We start from the raw sequence: 19,249 nt of genomic DNA on the forward strand, positions 1-19,249 counted from the left end.
GGAGCAGTCAGAAGACACACAACATTTTATCAATTAAGAGCACTGTCATATGGTCACAGTTTGTGCCACCCCAACACAATTACAGTAGTAACATCAAAGATCATGGATCACAGATCACCATAACAAATATAATAATGAAGAAGTTTTAAATATTGTAAGAATTACTAAAATGTGATCCACAGAGAGAAAGTAAGCAAATGCTGTTGGGAAAATGGGATCAAAAGACTTGCTAGATCAAGATTGCCAGAAACCTTCAATTTGTAAAAAATGTTACATCTGCAAAGTGTGCAGTAAAGCAGAGCTCAATAAAATGAGCTATGCTTGTACTAAAGTACAATTTTTAAAGTATTGGATGTGTTTTTATGTCAGGAGAACATAGTATTTTACTAATTTTCTTTAAGAATAATTCTCATTTTCTAAAATAACTGAGTAACCATAACAACCCCTTGGACTTCTCATATCCTAATGAAGTTTCTGCTGTATGTCACAATTTTGGTCTGTAATTTTTAATGGAAGAGTATATAAAGAATAACAACTAATTTTAGAGATTCTCTAAAGTGGAATGTGCAGGAAATACATGCTGTATTACTATATATTAGATTGACTATTGCTAATCCTGATGATGTATTAGCATCACTTGTGGAGCTTTTAAAAACATACAGATTTCTTTGATATCCTTTAATAGATGTTTAAATTTGGGATGGGGATGCCAGCATGAGCTTTAAATAACAGCTTTGTGATTATGAAATATAGTCAACATTGAGAATTGGTGCTAATAGATAAATTATAGAACAATTTCTTTTAAAAAATAGACTAAAAGAAAAGGATTTTTTTTTTTTTCTGGTTATAGTGCAGTAGTACTGCTAGACAGAAAATAATAACAATGAAATATCACTTTTAAAAAGTCAGGTAGTTAACTTTCTGAATTTAGTATTTATAATAGTATTTTGTATTATAATAATAGTATTTGTAACAGGCATTCTCAAAATGTCAACATTCTCAGACTACAGTATCTTGAAGATTTGCTTTTCCTCCCATAGTATTTGCTCCCTGTGGCTGTTTTATCCAGATTGTATGATTTTAAAACTACTTTTCAGATCATATGAACAGAGGAGAAGGTCCAACTTGATTCTAATTTTATGGTTTATAGTATTTAGTAAATAAAGCCTTAAGTCAAACAGAAAGCCAGAAGAGAAAATGCCAAGAAATAGTTATGCCATGTGAATGAGGAGAAAATGGCAAACAAAACTGTACTTTATCAGTATCAAAGATGTAATATGTTCCTTTTAAGCAAATGTGAATATAAATTAAAATAGGTCCAGGTAATAGGAGCGTAAGAAGTATTCAGTTCAGTTCAGTTTAGTCGCTCAGTCTTGTCCGACTCTTTGCGACCCCATGAATCGCAGCACGCCAGGCCTCCCTGTCCATCACCAATTCCCGGAGCTTACCCAGACTCACGTCCATCGAGTCAGTGATGCCATCAAGCCATCTCATCTTCTGTCGTCCCCTTCTCCTTCTGCCCCCAATCCCTCCCAGCTTCAGAGTCTTTTCCAATGAGTCAACTCTTTGCATGAGGTGGCCAAAGTACTGGAGTTTCAGCTTTAGCATCCTTCCTTCCAAAGAAATCCTAGGGCTGATCTCCTTCAGAATGGACTGGTTGGATCTCCTTGCAGTCCAAGGGACTCTCAAGAGTCTTCTCCAACACCACAGTTCAAAGGCATCAATTCTTCGGCGCTCAGCCTTCACAGTCCAACTCTCACATGCATACATGACCACAGGAAAAACCATAGCCTTGACTAGACGGACCTTTGTTGGCAAAGTAATGTCTCTGCTTTTGAATATGCTATCTAGGTTGGTCATAACTTTCCTTCCAAGGAGTAAGCATCTTTTAATTTCATGGCTGCAGTCACCATCTGCAGTGATTTTGGAGCCCCCAAAAATAAAGTCTGACACTGTTTCTACTGTTTCCCCATCTATTTCCCATGAAGTGATGGGACTAGATGCCATGATCTTTGTTTTCTGAATGTTGAGCTTTAAGCCAACTTTTTCACTCTCCTCTTTCACTTTCATCAAGAGGCTTTTTAGTTCCTCTTCACTTTCTGCCATAAGGGTGGTGTCATCTGCATATCTGAGGTTATTGATATTTCTCCCGGCAGTCTTGATTCCAGCTTGTGTTTCTTCCAGTCCAGCGTTTCTCATGATGTACTCTGCATATAAGTTAAATAAGCAGGGTGACAATATACAGCCTTGTAAGAAGTATTAGGTTGGTGCAAAAGTAATTGCAGTTTGCATTGTTGATCTTTGCCTTTTGATATTGGAATGCATTCTTTAATAAATGTGGTTATGTTACACATCATTTTAATGCACATTTCTCGCTTTGTTTTTTTGCCAATGACTTACTACTTGCTGTTTATATTTAAGACTATGGAAATGATGTTAGTCAAAAAGCAAATTTCTTTCGTTTGAGTTCAAAATGGGTCATAAAGCAGCAAAAACGACTCACAACATCAACACATTTGACCCAGGAACTAATAACGAACATACAGTGCAGTGGTGCTTCAAGAAGTTTTGCCACAGAGATGAGAGCCTTGAAGATAGAGGAGCACAGTGGTCTGCCATTGGAAGGTGACAAGGACCAATTGAGAGGATCATCAAAGCTGATCCTCTTAAAACTACAGAAAGTTTTGCTGAAGAACTCAATGTTGACCATTCAGCATTTGAAGCAAATTGGAAGGGTGAAAAAACGTGATAGGCGGGTGCCTCATGAGCTGACTGCAAATCAAAAAAAAATCATTTTGAAGTGTGGTCTTCTCATTTTGTGCAGCAACAGTGAACCATTTCTCAATTGGATTGTGATGTGCGACAAAAAGTAGATTTTGTATGACAATCAGTGGTGACCAGCTCAGTGGTTGAACCAAGAAGAAGCCGCAGAGCACTTCCAAAAGCCAAACTTGCAACCCAAAAAAGGTCATGGTCACTGGTGATCTGCTGCTGAATTTTGGTGATCTAGAGTTTTCTGAATTCTGGCAAAACCGTTACATCCGAGAAGTATGCTCAGCAAATCGATGAGATGCACCAAAAACTGAACACACCTGCCGCCAGCATAGGTCAACAGAAAGGGCCCAGTTCTTCTCCATGACAACGCCCGGCCACATGATGTACAACCAGCGTTTCAAAAGTTGAACGAATTGGTCTATGAAGTTTTGCCTCATCTGCCGTGCTCACCTGACCTCTCGCCAACTGACTACCACTTCTTCAAACACCTCTACAGGACACAAGAGAATGGTTTCCAAAACCTGACCTCTTGCCAACTGACTACCACTTCTTCAAACACCTCTACAGGACACAGAGAATGGTTTCCAAAAATTTGTCGAATCCTGAGGCCTGAATTTTACACTGTAGAAATAAACTTCTCTTTGGCAAAAATATGTTGACTGTAATGGTTCCTATTTTGATTAATAAAGACATGTTTGAGCCTAGTTACAGTGATTTAAAATTCATGGTCTGAAACCACAGTTACTTTTGTACCAACCTAATACAGCTGTGAGGATGGTAGGTATAAAGTAGCTTTTAAAAATTGAAAATGAGATTGAATATTATATATTTTTAGGTATTGAAATGGTTATGGATGCTGTATGTTTGTGGAGGGAGTCAAAATCCTTCAGGCTCTTAAAAATGTTGTGAGGTGGTGCACTTTAATTTAACTTAAGGCAGCATACATTTTAGTTGAGGGTTGCCTAATTTCTTTTTGGCTGTCTACCATCTTTGACATTACATATTATTAAATGATAAAGGCAATACAGCAGAATAGGCTACACTCAAAATTGCTGATATGTTGATTGGATTTCCTTTGAACAGCAAGGAAACAGCTTTTATTTGGTGAACAGCTTTTATTTGGTGATAAGATCCCAAAATGTTGCATATATAAACTTTTCATATTTTTTATATTGAATTCTGCAGTATAACGTAGATCTTTTGGGTGTCAGAGATTCAAGCAAAGATTTATATATAATTGTTAGTATTAAAGTTTGACTCTTGGGCAGAGAAAGACTGAGAATTTTTCAGGTCATGCTAATAACTCAAAATCATCCTGGAATTAGGGTATACATGTTTTGTGATAGATTTTATCTAAATGTAAATCGGATACAAAGCTGCAAGGAAGTTCTCACTACAGAATTTCATTTTTCATATAGGGCATTATTCTAACCTAATCTTTACAGCAAAGGTTGGAAGAAATAGTTTCTTGTACATTTGATATTCTTGACTGGAACATCTATTTTAAATTGATTATTGTTATAAGGCTCTAGATGTCCCTTTTAGTTCAGTGCTGTTTTGGTATGTGCTATAAAATATCAAAGATTTCTTCTGTCTCAAAACTAATTTGAAAGATTTTGCCTAGAAATGTGAATGAAACATTGTTATTACCAGCTGTGGGCAAAAAGGTTTAAGTGCCATTTGTCAAAAGTATAATGACCTTGAATTTGGTACCTCAGTAACTATATGAATCATTGAAGTAGCTAATGAGTTGTATTTTTTAAATCAGTCTTTAGTAAGTGAATCAGTCAGAAAAAATTCATTCTGACAAGTTTGAGGGTTGAATATTTTATTATACAGATATTACTTAATATTAGAGCAACTTTTCTTTCTACCTTATTTTCTCATTTAACAGAAAGAAATTAAAAATATTTGTGTCCGTTAACTCAATAATATTATTATATGTGATGCTGTCTGACTTTTGTTTTTGTTCCATTCAGTTGGAGCTTATGATCTCTACCTAAGGTAGAGGTGAAGAATAAATTTTAGTACCCACTCCTCTTTTATTGATATTATAATATCTTTCCACAAACTGTTAAAATTTTTTGTCATGCGTTTATTCCAGTAATTTTAAAATACCTCTCTACCCAGGGAGACCTGGGTTCTATCCCTGGGTTGGGAAGATCCCCTGGAGCAGGGAAAGGCTACCCACTCCAGTACTCTGGCCTGGAGAATTCCATGGACTGTATAGTCCATGGGGTCGCAAAGAGTTGAACACGACTGAGTAACTTTCACTCTAGTCGGAGGCTTGTAGAGGTGGTGATCAATTTTCAACAATCCATGTTGCTTTCCCTCCCTCACTCTGTGATAGCATGAAGGTTCTTATTTTCTTATATTTGGTCTTATTTGCATTGATGAAAGCAGATTTATTTTTAAGATAAATCGAGAGGCCACATGATTAGATATAAAAACCTTGTTTAATAATCATTGACTTAAATTTCAGATGAAATAGAACATTAGATATATCACTATTGCCCCTTGAGTCCTTTAGATTTATCTGTTTTTTTTTTTTTTTTTTTTTAATTCTAACTCTAGAAAATGCTGTATAAACTCACCCTAATATCTTGGAACATTTAAATGCCAGAGTAATCATTCAGGTTTTGGTATGATTACAAACTAGAACTTTTAAAACTAAATGGATTTGAAGAATACCAATTTCTCCTTTCATCATATCCTCCTAACCACTGTTCCACTGAATGCCAGAATTCTTTGACTTTTTATAATTACTGTAGTCTTTCCATCTTTACTTTAAAGCCAAGTCATACTATTTTGCCTTCCATAATGATCCTTCCCGTTGTGCTCAATTGTAGCGCAGTAACTGAGAAAAAATAGAGGAAAGAATGACAGTGTTAGAGCAGTAACAAGTTTGAAAGTGTTCTGTATAAAATGCTCAATGTATACAAGTTTTATACCTTACAAAATTAACAGTGGTGACCTGATTGATGTCCCTTAGATTTTCTAGGAAACTGATGTTTGGTCAGGATCAGGGGTTTTTAAACATTTTTGAAGTCATTGATCTCTTTCTTTGAAGTAAATCTGGTATACAGTATTGATCTTAAGATATACGCTGTGTTCCAAGGGATAGGGTATGGGATAGGATGTGTCTAGTGGCTAGACACTGGAGACAGGAATGGCAACCCACTCCAGTATTCTTTCCTGGAGAATCCCATGGACAGAGGAGACTGGTGGGCTATAGTCCATGGGATTGCAAAGAGTTGGACAAGACTGAAGTGACTGAGCACACACGCACTCACTGGTGGCTGGAGCCTCAGCTCAGCCACCTGCTCCTTCCTTTCCTTCAGTAACTTTGGAGACACAACCTCCTTTCCCCTGAGGTGTTCCTGGAGTACAATGTGAAAGTCGCTGATAGTATTCTGAACTTTTTTTCAGTGATTAGCCATTTTAGAGGTTAAATACTTGCTGAGTTTCTGCCTATCCTAAATCCTCAAGGTTCGAAATCTCAAAATAAGTCCATACACAAAGAATGACCTAGGAAAATTGGCAGCATTAGGCTTCATTGAGAGTTTCTGTTTTGTTTAATATACGTGTTGCTCAGATTATTTAAATTCAAAACCAGAAAACTGTTTAAAGTACATTTGTCTTAGAGTTAGTGATGTAATCTTTAGGTCCTAGACTGAAGGCCTTAATTGGCCTATAGTTGATATCAGAGTTGACTGGGGACCTTAAAGAAGAAACATTGTTTATTTTGCAAACCCTACAAGTAATTTGTAAACTATTAGGTCAAAAGCTGCTAATCATTTAATGAATGACATTTGACTGAAGTCTTGAAACATACAAGTGCACAGATATTTGGAGTAATAGGATAGCCATTCAGATAAGCACAGCTTACTGATACATACTATACACTGTTCTAGATGTTATTTTAGTTATGTTTCTGGTATGTTTCTGATTTAGTCCCCACAGTCCTTTTATGCCCCTGTTATCACATTTAAAATTGATGAGAAAATTGAGTCTTGGTTAAGGAACATGCTGAAAATTATGGTAAATAGTAGACCCAGAGTTAGATTCTTAGTCTGTGTGTTTTCAGAGATCCATGGTACTTTTCTTCTGAGAAAATTATGGTCTATTGGGCTGACAGAGGTGAGAATGAAGTCATAGGTCAGCACTAGGTAGTGGATGTGGGTATATACTAGGTATATACCCGCTAGGATGTAGGTATATCCTACATACTAGGATGTGGGTGCAAAAAGTTCATGGGAAGGCAAAATGGTGTGTTTATAATGCCTGTGTTTACTTTACAAGCAAATTTAGGTATATCTAGGTTTCCCTTTCTCATCTTTTGCTTTGCTCTGCTTTTCAGTTACTAGCTATTTCCAGCTGCTTACCCATATTAGTCTTAGATTACAGTCTTAAAATTAATTTTAGTCCTGTCATCCTTTTTTCCCTTCATTCTCCTTCCTCAAATTCTTCTCTGATTTAAAGGAGGGAAGCCTGTTGCCTTTTTTTCTTTACTGTAATCATTATGCATTTGAGGGTTTGTTTGTTCTGATAAACAGAATGACATTTCTCCCAAAACTGTCCCACTTCCCTATTCCAGAAAAAATTTTAATTCAGGGAAATTTTGCCTTGGAGAGAAAGATTTTACTCAGTTACCTTATATGTCTTTTAAAAAAAGGAAAAAAAGGACCTTAAATGTCTTGAAGTCTATATCCAGTAAAGTATTCAATGAATGTTATCCCAAATAAGTTTGAGAATACCTACCTATACCGTATCTTTCCATTCCATCCCCACTTGGAAGTAGCCAGTGAATGCTAGCATTTTAATGGTTCTTAGAAGCATTTTCAGAAACTGTTCTGAAAAACCATATTTCCTTGACCTTATTATATTTTTACATAGATTAAATTGGGAAGGATATGAATAAATTATTATTTGGGATGCCTCCTTTGTTTTAAAATCCATTATAGGATTCCTTATAAAACTGTTAACTTAGAATTTTTCTGATGATATTTTTATTCCAACAGAAATAGAAGATTAGTTATCATTTAAGTCAAGTAATAAACTGTTTATCCTAAATTGCGTGTATGTCAGTCTGTCTCCTGAGTAGATTTTTAGTTAGAGTGGCTCTCTTTAATCTCTTAATTTATCATGTGAAAACATATGGGCAGTTTATTGGACATAATAAATTTTATTTATGAACTTAATGACAATTTTGAAGTATTTTTGTATAGTTGATATATTCAGTTACTTCTTGATGTAGGACACATAATCATGACACATAGGAGGGGAAAAGCATATTTAGGGCTTGGAAATACACAGAATTGAATCTGATTTGAATCCTGGTTACCTTGAGTAAGGTATTTCATATTCATATATTTATAAGATAATGTTAAATAACTATGCTAGGCATGAAGGGTGGGAGGAGGTGGTGGGGAGAAGATGTAGCTTCTGTCTTTAAAGAATTCATATATCAGTAGCATTCACTTAAACCTCTCTAAATTTGTTATGTTGTTGGCAAAATGGCAATGAGAGAACTTAAAATTCCCCAGATAATAATACCTTGAGGAACCAAAGAGGTTCAATATGAGTTAGGTTGATATTGAGCACCTATATAAACCTCAAGGTATTATCTGTCATTGTATTTTGTCATTCGTACTATTTAATCACAGAACTACCCACAAGAGACATCAAAATGTGGGTTAAGTCCCTTCCTTGTTGGAGGACTCCATTGCCTTTAGAGAATTACTTTAAGTTGCCTGATGTTTCATTCATTCAGATATTCTGTGTTCTGGCATCAGATATATTTGCCAGGCTTCTAGAATTTGAGGGCCCTGTGCCATTGCCTTTTGCACATTTGGTTTTAATTTTTCACTAAACACAACATTCTGTCAGACTCCACAAAAATTGTTGTTTTAGCCTGATGAAAGTACTTCCTATCAGTTAAAAGAACAAACCTGTAATTTAAGAACAAGCCATCGAGTAGTACAGAGCTCTGCGAACCTTTTTTTTAAAGGGCCAGATATTTTAGGCTTTATGTGCCATACAGTTTCTGACAGAACTACTCAACTCTGCTGTTGCGGTGTGAAGGGAATTATAGACAGTACATAAATGAAGGAGTGTGACTGTGTTCCAATAAAACCAAATTTATGAACACTGAAATTTGAATTTCTTACAATTTTCATATGATAAAATAGTCTTGTTTTGTTTTTATATTTTTCAGTCATTAAAAAATGGGCCTTGAGAAAAACAGGTGGCTAGCCAGATTTGGCCAGCTGACTGTTAGTTTGCAGATGCCTGATTTAGGATATAATCTATGAATTTGCTCTTGTTGTTGGATAATTTTCAAGCATTTAGGTGATTTCAAGCATGTAGGGATTATATATGTTAGGATTTATGTTCTGCTCTTTTTTTCTTGCCCAAGTTTATAGAATATATGTTTATATATATATATATATATATATAAATACTTTATAGAATATATGTTAATAGTAGAAAACTAATGGGAAAAACAAATGATGATTTGTTGTTACTATGTGGAGGTTTTTTAAGAATTTGAAGGACATCTTTTAAGGCTGATTACTCTCAGATTTCTCATCCGCCTCAAATCACATTCTATAAATTTCAAGTAATATGTGCAAGGCCTTCTACATTTCGAATTTTAAAAATTTATACAATAGCTATGGAAGTTTATCTTTTAAAGAAATTGTATGTAAGTAATTAGACATTCACATTGCATGAACGCTATTTAGCAAAATTTCTTAATTAGAAAATAAAAATGACATTTATAGTGATTATAACATTTTGTTTGTTGAAACTATAAAACTCTGTTAACTTGCTTTCCGTAGACACCAGAGAAGAAACAATCAGAATCATCCAGAGGAAGAAAAAGAAAAGCAGAAAACCAGAATGAAAGTAGTCAGGGTAAGTGAAGCAAAATCCTCCTTCATACCCAAAGAGGTATTTGCAATTAATTATTCTGGTTTTTAATCAATTAATAATTTGTTTTAAAGTTTTCTGTTCTTGTGATTTCTATAGATACCGTGTAATATCTGCATTAATAATAGCTTACATATACTTTGTGTAAAAAATATTATGAAGTTGGAATCTTTTTGTACCACAGGTAGTTTGCTTATGGTTACTCTTTTTAACATTTCCTTTATTTTTTTGAGAATTAGAAAGTGTCATGTCCAAACCTGATATGCATTACCTTTATCACCTTTCTCTGTTCTCTCTTTATATGAAATATGGTGTTGGAATGACTTCTTGTTTTTGGATAAGAATTTTATATCTTGCTTTGAAACAAATACCTAAATTTACTCATCCTTTTTGTTGAAAAAAAGATTATATAAAAATGATTGAGGAGCTTCATTAAAACATCATCTTTTTCTTTCCATACCTTTTCTTCATCCTTTTTTGCTTTCTTTCCATATCCTTTCTTCATCTTTTTTTCTACATTTTATATTATAAACTAGTAAGGAAATTACTTTCATTAGACTACAAAACTTCTTATAATGGATAAGATAGTATTATCATTTAATTTGGTTTTTCAAGATTAAACACAATAAATTGGACTCTTGAATCATATGTAATGTTGATTTTATGCATATATTATGTGTTTTGGAGCCATTTTTAGCTACAAAGTCTAGAGCTATGAACCCATGGCTTACTAGTATTTACATGTGGCACTGGGGTCAAGAAATAGATTTGCAGCAGCTGTCTTTGTGGAAAGGGGAAGTTGAGTCACTCTAGCGCCTTTCTCTAAGTTTGTGCTATTTTGTATTTCAGCCTGGCCTGAGGTCCTTTTTGATCTTAGTGTAGTTTCCTCATCTGTGTTTAGTGAACTTGGATTTATTTAGTTATATTAGTTATGATAGTTTTAACATTAAATTTTAAAGCTCACTTAAAAGCAGGTTTCAATATAGTGTGGGACTTCTGGATTGGTTGAGCCAACTTATGTCTTTAGGAAGCCACATCATTTTCTCTGTGATCTGCCATCTACAGAATTGTCTGCTTTTTTTCTTTTATGATTTTAGGACTGTGGCCATTTTAAATTGTATCTCCTCGTTTCATCCTCCACACTTGTATTTGCTTTAGAGAGAGGCTGGTTTTCTATGTGCTTTTCTTTTTTTTACCTCTCTTTGATGTAGGTTATTTAAGTTCATAGCAAACCTCTCCTGTCATCTTCTCGGTCAGAATTTGGTTCTGTGTCCATTCCAAAACCAATTATGTCCATGAGAGGTATTATTGCCCTTAAAATCAGGCCTGTCTCTGAAATTGAAAATGTGGTAACATTCCCCTTAGAAATATAGATCTTGTGCAGAAAGCGTGATACCTGAGAAAAACTGAATTTCTGATTAGAAGGAGGAGAAATAGGGAACTAGGAATGGAGGCCAAATAGGAAACAGCCTGGGAAGAAAAGCTATGACCAACCTAGACAGCATATTAAAAAGCAGAGGCAATACTTTACAGACAAAGGTCCATCTCGTCAAAGCTATGGATGTGAGAGCTGGACCATAAAGAAAGCTGAGTGCCAAAGACTTGACGCTCTTGAACTGTGGTATTGGAGAAGTACTCTTGAGAGTCCCTTGGACAGCAAAGAGATCCAACCAGTCCATCGTAAAGGAAGTCATTCCTGAATATTCATTGGAAGGATTGATGCTGAAGCTGAAACTCCAATACTTAGGCCACCTGATGTGAAGAACTGACTCATTAGAAAAGACTTTGATGCCGGGAAAGATTGAAAGCAGGAGGAGAAGGGGACGACCAGATGAGATGGTTGGATGGCATCACCGACTCAATGGACATGAGTTTGAGCAAGCTGAGGGAGTTGGTGATGGACAGTGAAGCTTGGCGTGCTGCAGTCCATGGGGTCGCAAAGAGTGGATACGACTGAGCAACTGAACTGAACTGAAATTATATGGTCTATGCAGGGGAGAGAACGTTAACAGAATAAAATTTGGATTCAATCAGGGAAAAAGAACTGGGGAAATAGTTTCTGGTAGGCAACCAAAAAATGTCTCTGTCTTCATTAAAAGATGGCACCACTTCAGAATCTGCAAGAAAGTTGTTATAGGCAGAAGGAAAATTCCTTTGGTATTTAAAACCTTACAGTCCTCTCTGACCTCTGAATAAACCTATACAAAACTATTGAAAATTTCTAGGTTGTATTACTTCTTAGTTTTTTTTTGTTTTTTTTTAATGCCCCCTACCTTGTTCCAGGAAGGAATCTGAGGTTGTTGAACCTTTAAATGTATTGTTTGTTCATCTTGGTAATGCCTGGCAAATAGTAACCACTCAAGAAATGTTTGTTGAATAAAATAAGTGAATGGATGATGTGTCAGTATTGAATTGATAAATGTTTATATTATCCAATGCTTTTGACTCCATGCTATCATTAGTTTTTCTTTTGTAACTTGAAGAAATGATGTATTCAGTGAAATTCTAATGAAGGATGGATAACTCCCATCCAAAATGCTATATTTCTTAGCAGCTTCTCAGTTTAGTATTTATAAAATTGATGAAAAAATTCATCTTATTTGCTTTTTGTTTTTTTAAAAGTCCATTTTGGAGCAAAACTTTTAATGATAATTTTGACCACTTTATCAAAGTGGCCATGTAAGCACAATATTTAAAATCTAGTTTATTTTTGAAAAAAATCCTATTAATTTGAAAAAACCTTTTAGAAAATCAAGTATTTTACAAAATAGTGTTCATATTAAAGCATGTTATTGTCAGTTTGTTATGGTTTGTGTTGACCGAGCTTTTTTATTATTTATAGATATAAATTGGTTTGTCATTTATACAGCTGCCACTTGTCTTTTTTAATTGATATATTTTTCATTGATACACTTTTCTGAAGTTAGTAACCATGAAGCAATATGAATAATGTTGTTTTAAAAGCAGGCAGTCTTTTAATATGATTTATTTTTCTGATTTTCCCATAGTTGAGACTTTTAAAATTGACATGTATCTATTGGAATATCATTTGATTTTTGGAATTGTGAAGTTGGCATCTGACCCTCTGAGGAATCTTAGTATTCTTTTAATGCCCATCACCACCCAACTAGAATATCATATTCTTAACATTATTTTTGTGTGTATTAGGGGAATTAAGTTTGGCACATTCTCTTTCTCATATAATATGTGATAGATAGTCACGACTGACTTTAAATCTGTAAAATTTTTTACTTTTATATTTTAGGAAAAAGTATTGGGGGACGTGGCCACAAAATTAGCGACTATTTTGAAGTAAGTTCATTGAGGAATATCTTCAGTTCTTAATATAATTCTGCCATAGGCTGTTTGAACCACCAAGTCTGCTTTTGTTGATCTACTTGATTAAAGCAGAACTTAGGTACTATGTGATGTCCTGTCTTCCTAGGAACATTAAAGTTTACTTTTACTTTGGTATGGCACATCATAATTTTCAAAGGATTTTCTCCCATATTTTCTTGTAATAGGTCAGGAGATGGTCAAAGCAGGTATTAGTATTCCTGTTTTAGGTGAAGAACCTGAGAACCAGAGATGTTAAAGTACCCTTGTTGTTTGGTCATGCAGCTGTGTCTGACTCTTTTGTGACCCTGTAGACTGTAGCTCGCCAAGGCCCTCTGTCCATGGGATTTCCCAGGCAAGAATACTGAATTGGGGCGCCGTCTCCTTCTCCAGAGGATCTTCCTGACCCAGGGATTAAACTCTAGTTTCCTGCACTGGCAGGTGTACTCTTTACCACTGAGCCACCTGGGAAGCCGTGTAAAGTATCCTACCTAAAGGCAAATTTTAAATGGAAGAGCCTCTAGAATTCTTTGTACTGTCGGTCAAGATTTTATTATACCAAAGCAACAGCTGAGGCCTGTGGATGGAGATTAAATAATGATAGAGATGTGAATCTAAAGAGTCCCTGAAAATAATAAACAGTGGTAAATTTAAATTTTTACCCTATCTGAAATGTTTCTTTGCCTGTACACAGAAACACTTTTACCTACCATTATGATATTAATGTGATTAATTATAAAATATTAGTGTGATTAGTAAAATAATAATCTAGTCTGTTGAAAAATATTTATATTTACTTGAGAGAGCAGAATTTGCTCGTTGGGAGAAGGGCTGTATTTTTTATATGTATATATATATAAATGCTGGGTTGAGAAGATCCCTCGCAGAAGGACATAGCAACCCACTCCAGTATTCTTGCCTGGAGAATCCCATGGAGGGAAGAGCTTGGTGGGCTCTTCTCCATGGGGTTGCACTGAGTTGAATATGACTGAGTGACTAACACAGTCGCTCTCTTTCACTCATATATATATATATACACACACACATATATATATATGTATATATCCTCCATTGTTTTTCTTTTTTGAGTTTACAGAATCTAAGTTAAAACAGTTGCAGACTATAAAATACACCTAAAGCTCTTTAGTTGCTGTCAGTCCCTTAGTGTTAATGTCATTAAAAATCTTTGCCAAAGGTAGGGTCTGTTCAAATAAACACATCTCAGGTGTCTTGAATGCGTACTATGTGCTGAGCATTATGCTAGGCACTATAGATTAAAAATCTAGAATAAGTTCTTTAGTTGTAGGAAGTTGTTTAATGAACACACTAGGAAGTCTCCTTTTCTGCTGTTCATACCTAATACCCATAGATGAAGCCATTAGCAGCAAATTATTTTTGCCTTCCATTCTTGGTTCAGAAACATGAGGCTTGAGAAAGCTATGGAACAGATTAGGTGGCTTCTCTTCATACGTGATTAGGTCATTCACTATAATGCATGTAAGAAAGAATCAATTTGTATTAGACTTTGTGCTGTTAAGAAGGGGCTTGGTCCAGTAGTTCTTTTATAGTGCTATGAACATTTGGATACTTAACAGATCTTGGGAATGACAGTTCTGTCTTAAGATAGTTGATTAACATCTACATATCTACTTGTAAAGAGATTAAAGTTTCTTGGGATTAGAGCTCCTGCTGGCTTCACAAGCATAAGGGAACTGCTAAAATTTGAAGGAAAAATAAGACATGTTCTTTGCTTTGGGGAAATTTGTCTTTGAGTCTGCCACAAAAATAATATATATTTAAATTAATTCGTAATGCCATGTCTAAAACATCTTTCTAAACTTTGGTTTTATATGTGTGTATATATATATATAGTGGTGTTTCCTTTTACCCTCAGTACCAAGGTGGAAATGGCTCAAGTCCAGTAAGAGGCATACCTCCTGCAATCCGTTCGCCTCAGAATTCACATTCACATTCCACGCCTTCTTCATCTGTAAGTTTTTCCATGTGTTTTTATGTCTCAGAGGTTATATGTACTGAATGAATAATTTTTACAATTTGTCTTTATTGAGGCCTTTTATATATATGTGCTTAGTCACTCAGTCGTGTCTGACTCTTTGCGACCCCATGGATGTAGCTGGCCAGGCTCCTCTGTCCGTGGGGATTCTCCAGGCAACAGTACTGGAGTGGGTTGCTATGGCTTCCTTCAGGGGATCTTCCCAACTCAGGGATCAAATATATATATATATGTGTATATGTGTGTGTGTGTGTGTGTGTGTATATATATATATATATATATATATTAGCATTTACCTTTTTTAAAAAGTCTTTCATTCTATTGAGGTGAGTTGAATTCTTTTCAATGATTTGATGCTGTTAAAACTTTATTTCTGAAAGTGAGATTCTTAAAGATTTTCTGAGTTAATTAGTTCCAAGAAGTAATGTTTCTATAAAAGAATGATAGGATTGGGAATTCCTTGGCAGTCCAGTGGATAGGTCTCAGCACTTTTTATTGCCGGGGCCAGAGTTCCATCATTGGTCAGGGATCTTATCAGTTAAATAATTCCTTTCTGGGAATCCTTGAGAAAAGAGTAGGCAGCTGTCAGTCTTGGATAATATAGTTTGGGGTAAGAAAAGGATCTTGGATCTAAAAATTCACTTAAAACTTTTTAGTTTGTTTCTAACGTTTTTAAGATCCAGTTATGCATTGCTCTACATATTGGATTTTATTTACTGTTTTTTAACTTTCATTATGTGAAAGTTCATTGTATAACCATAATAGCAGTGTTGGCTTTCAGTAATTTAAAGATGAATTAAGAATTTTTAAAAATTAGAGTATGTCATTTATTCAGTTACACTGTTGTAACTTCCAGTGTTGCTTTCTAGTCCTTTCTGTAGATACATACTTTTTAATGTCTTACTCATTTTGTATCTTGGAGGACATCCTATTGCCATATACCAAGTAAAGTGTAAAACTCAAAAATAGCTTGGAATTGTAGTGATAGGATTGGTACATGATGTAATCGACTGTTTTCAGCAAATGTATTTTAAAACTAGTGACTAAACTGTGCAACTTATCAGTAAATTCATTTTATACTACACATGGGCATGCATTAGGGCTTCCCTGATGACTCAGATGGTAAAAAATCCACCACGGTGCAGGAGACTGATTTTGACCCCTGGGTTGGGAAGATCCCCTGGAGAAGGAATGGCTACCCTCTCCAATATTCTTGCCTGGAGAATTCCATGGACAGAGGAACCTGGCAAGCTAGAGTCCATGGGGTCATGCAGAGTCAGACACGACTGAGCAAGTAACATAACAGCAACAACATGGGCATGCATTGTTGTCCCTAGTTCTAAAAGAATTCTACTGATATATTAAAGTCTTTCAGTTTTACTTTTTGAACCGTCATAAGCTGTTTTTGATAATTTTGTTTTAAAATGATGTATTTGACATTGTTATATTTAACAGATTGAAAGCATTCAGTTTTCTTTTATGGGACCAGATTGTAAACTCCTTGAGGGCAAGGCATATATATATATATATTATAAAGTTTATACATGTGACAGTTTTTGGATGAGTTTCTGAGACCAAGGCTCATACCTGTCTGTCTATTTTATCTATCTATCAAATGGCTGGTTGTCTCTTTTACTGGGCTTTGTAAGAGGGAGGTACTCAATGAATCCTTATTAAATAAACAATGATAAAAAGTTTTTAAAATTCAGTTATGTTTTGAGTTATTATCCTAATAAACACGTAAGAAATATTTAGTTGTTGTTAAGCATAAATCTATTTTTAATTCTTTTTTTAAATTTTATTCATTTTTTAATTGAAGGAAAATTGCTTTACAGAATTTTGTTGTTTTCTGGCAAACATCAAGAAGAATCTTTCTATTGTATTTTTGCTAATGTAAAATTTAATATTTTGTTAAGGTTCGACCGAATAGCCCTTCTCCTACTGCGTTAGCTTTTGGGGACCACCCTATTGTACAGCCAAAGCAGTTATCCTTTAAAATTACTCAGGTAAATAGTAATTGAGATTTCTTTGTATGACTTAGGGATAAAAAACCAGTGACCAGTTTGTGCACACAATTAAGATGTCTTCTCTTTTAAACATAATCATAAAGTAAAATTCAATATCAAGAAAGCTAATTACTGAATAACAACAAAAAAAAATTTGTAGAGAGAGAAATTAAAACCCAGTTTATTGTCAGTCTGTCCTTTGTTACATTGGTTAAATATATATTTTAAGCAAATTAAATAACCAAAACAACCATAACATGTCAGTTCTGCTTACTGATTCTTTTTTAACTTAACATCCAAGTACATATAATTGATACCTTCTTGAAGGTGTTATATTTGTTATAAGTGGATATTAAAGCAGTTTGTTTTACATGTCTGTATTTTTGTGTATCATATATGCCACACAATTGAAAATTATTTGAAAATCAGACATCTTTTGCAGTTACTTTGTTTTATGAATTTTGAGTATTGGAGTTTTCGTTTTAACTTTATATACATGTGACAGCTTTTGAAGGAGTGTCTGAAACCAAGGATTGAAAAAGTAGGTCTTCTTGCTTGCCACCTTAATTGTGCAGTTTATTGCCGTTACACTCTTCCTGTCAGGTCATGGCCAGACTCTGTGAATGCATCAAAACTTCTTTCTTTGGATAATCTTTAGACCAGGATTTACAAGTACATTGCTTTGAGTCAGTGAACAGCTTGTGAATGTTTTTGCCCTGTTCAAAAATCAGCTAGAGTTGATATCATATAACAGTGATTATACTGAATTTTAATGAAGAACAAACATATCAATATTCTAAAAATTTAAATGATTAACCTTTGAAAATAATTTTTTTAAGTCTGTGTAGCACTTACATTTCTGGAGATAATAAAACTTAAAACTACACTAAGACCTTTTGGGATACCCTTTACATACACAAACTCCAGTGCTATGATTTTTAGAATCAGAATTAAATCTAATTTTATGTTTACATGCAGTGATATATAGAATGGAATAATAAAATAGCTTTCTTTTATTTAGACTGATCTTACGATGCTGAAATTAGCAGCATTAGAAAGTAATAAAAACCAGGACCTGGAAAAGAAGGAAGGTCGCATAGATGACTTGCTCAGGGTAAGTAAGAAGTCGTCATTGCCAAGTATTTGGCAATAGTAAAACAGTTGAGAAAATACTTACCATTTTAAAAATTTTCTATTATTGGGAGAAATTAAATCTTTTAGTGTTAAGGACATAATTGAAAATATCAACCATTTAAAGAAAAAGCTTTTATTAGCTCTTTAAATTTGAACTGAAAAGCAGTTGGAGAAATAGAAGTTTATAAAATTTTATTTTTACTTGATCAGCTATCCTAAGACAGATATCCATTTCATGGTGGTTTTAAAGTTACTTGATTTTGTTATAAACCTTTTAATGGAAACTTATTAAAGAGACACATCAAAAAGTATGCCTTATATGTTAGTAAGAGATGAAGTAGTTGTTCTCACCCCTTGCTGCTCATTGAATCACTGGATGGAAAATATGGGAGGTACTTTATAAAAGTAACAATGATTATACTTTACCCTGAGGAATTCTGATTCTATTGGTGTGACGTAGGGCTTGGGCGTTGGTAGTTTTAAAAGCTCCTACATGGTCCAGAGGCTAAGACTCCATGCTCCCAATGAAGGGGGCCCAGGTTTGATCTCTGGTCAGGGATCTAGATCGCACATGTTGCACCTAGGATCCAGCTCAACCAGATAAATAAATTAAGGGGGAAAAATAAAAACCTTCTCCAAATGATTATAATTTAGCTAACAGAACTGTTGGTGTAGAAACTCAGTGAAACCATCATCTATGATCATCCCATAATTACCGATACCTCTAAAACATCTAGTGTGCCTCTCCCGTTGCCATCCTATTCACTCTCTTACATCCCTTTACCATTGACCACTGTTGTAAATTTTGTATCTGTTTCTTCGCCTTTGTGTTTCTTACAGTTATCTTATATGTATCTTAAACATTCTTAAGAACATATTATTTCACTGTTTTTGAACTTTAAATTACAAAATTATACTGTATGCCCCGCTTGTTTTCACTAAACATTATATGTGGGATTGTCATTTTCATTTCACTGCAGTATAGTAAGGCGTAAATGAATATACTGTAATTTATCTTTCCTGGTCTTGCTGGACGTTTTATTTCTACTTT

General features: G+C 34.6%; 1 protein-coding gene across 4 annotated transcripts in view; it reads left to right on the forward strand.

Annotated features, from left to right (window-relative positions):
• Positions 1-19,249, forward strand: part of TLK1 (tousled like kinase 1) — a 181,767-nt gene that overhangs the window by 107,625 nt on the left and 54,893 nt on the right. For 3 of the 4 annotated variants that reach the window (XM_061435498.1, XM_061435500.1, XM_061435501.1), the window contains exons 4-8: positions 9,618-9,693; positions 12,974-13,020; positions 14,939-15,034; positions 16,975-17,064; positions 18,086-18,178. In XM_061435498.1, the coding sequence (XP_061291482.1) occupies positions 9,618-9,693; positions 12,974-13,020; positions 14,939-15,034; positions 16,975-17,064; positions 18,086-18,178 (402 nt within the window). The remainder of the gene's footprint in view (positions 1-9,617; positions 9,694-12,973; positions 13,021-14,938; positions 15,035-16,974; positions 17,065-18,085; positions 18,179-19,249) is intronic. The other variant, XM_061435499.1, reaches the window with a different exon arrangement.

This window comes from Bos javanicus, chromosome 2, assembly GCF_032452875.1.
Source record: "Bos javanicus breed banteng chromosome 2, ARS-OSU_banteng_1.0, whole genome shotgun sequence".
Lineage (NCBI taxonomy): Eukaryota > Metazoa > Chordata > Mammalia > Artiodactyla > Bovidae > Bos > Bos javanicus.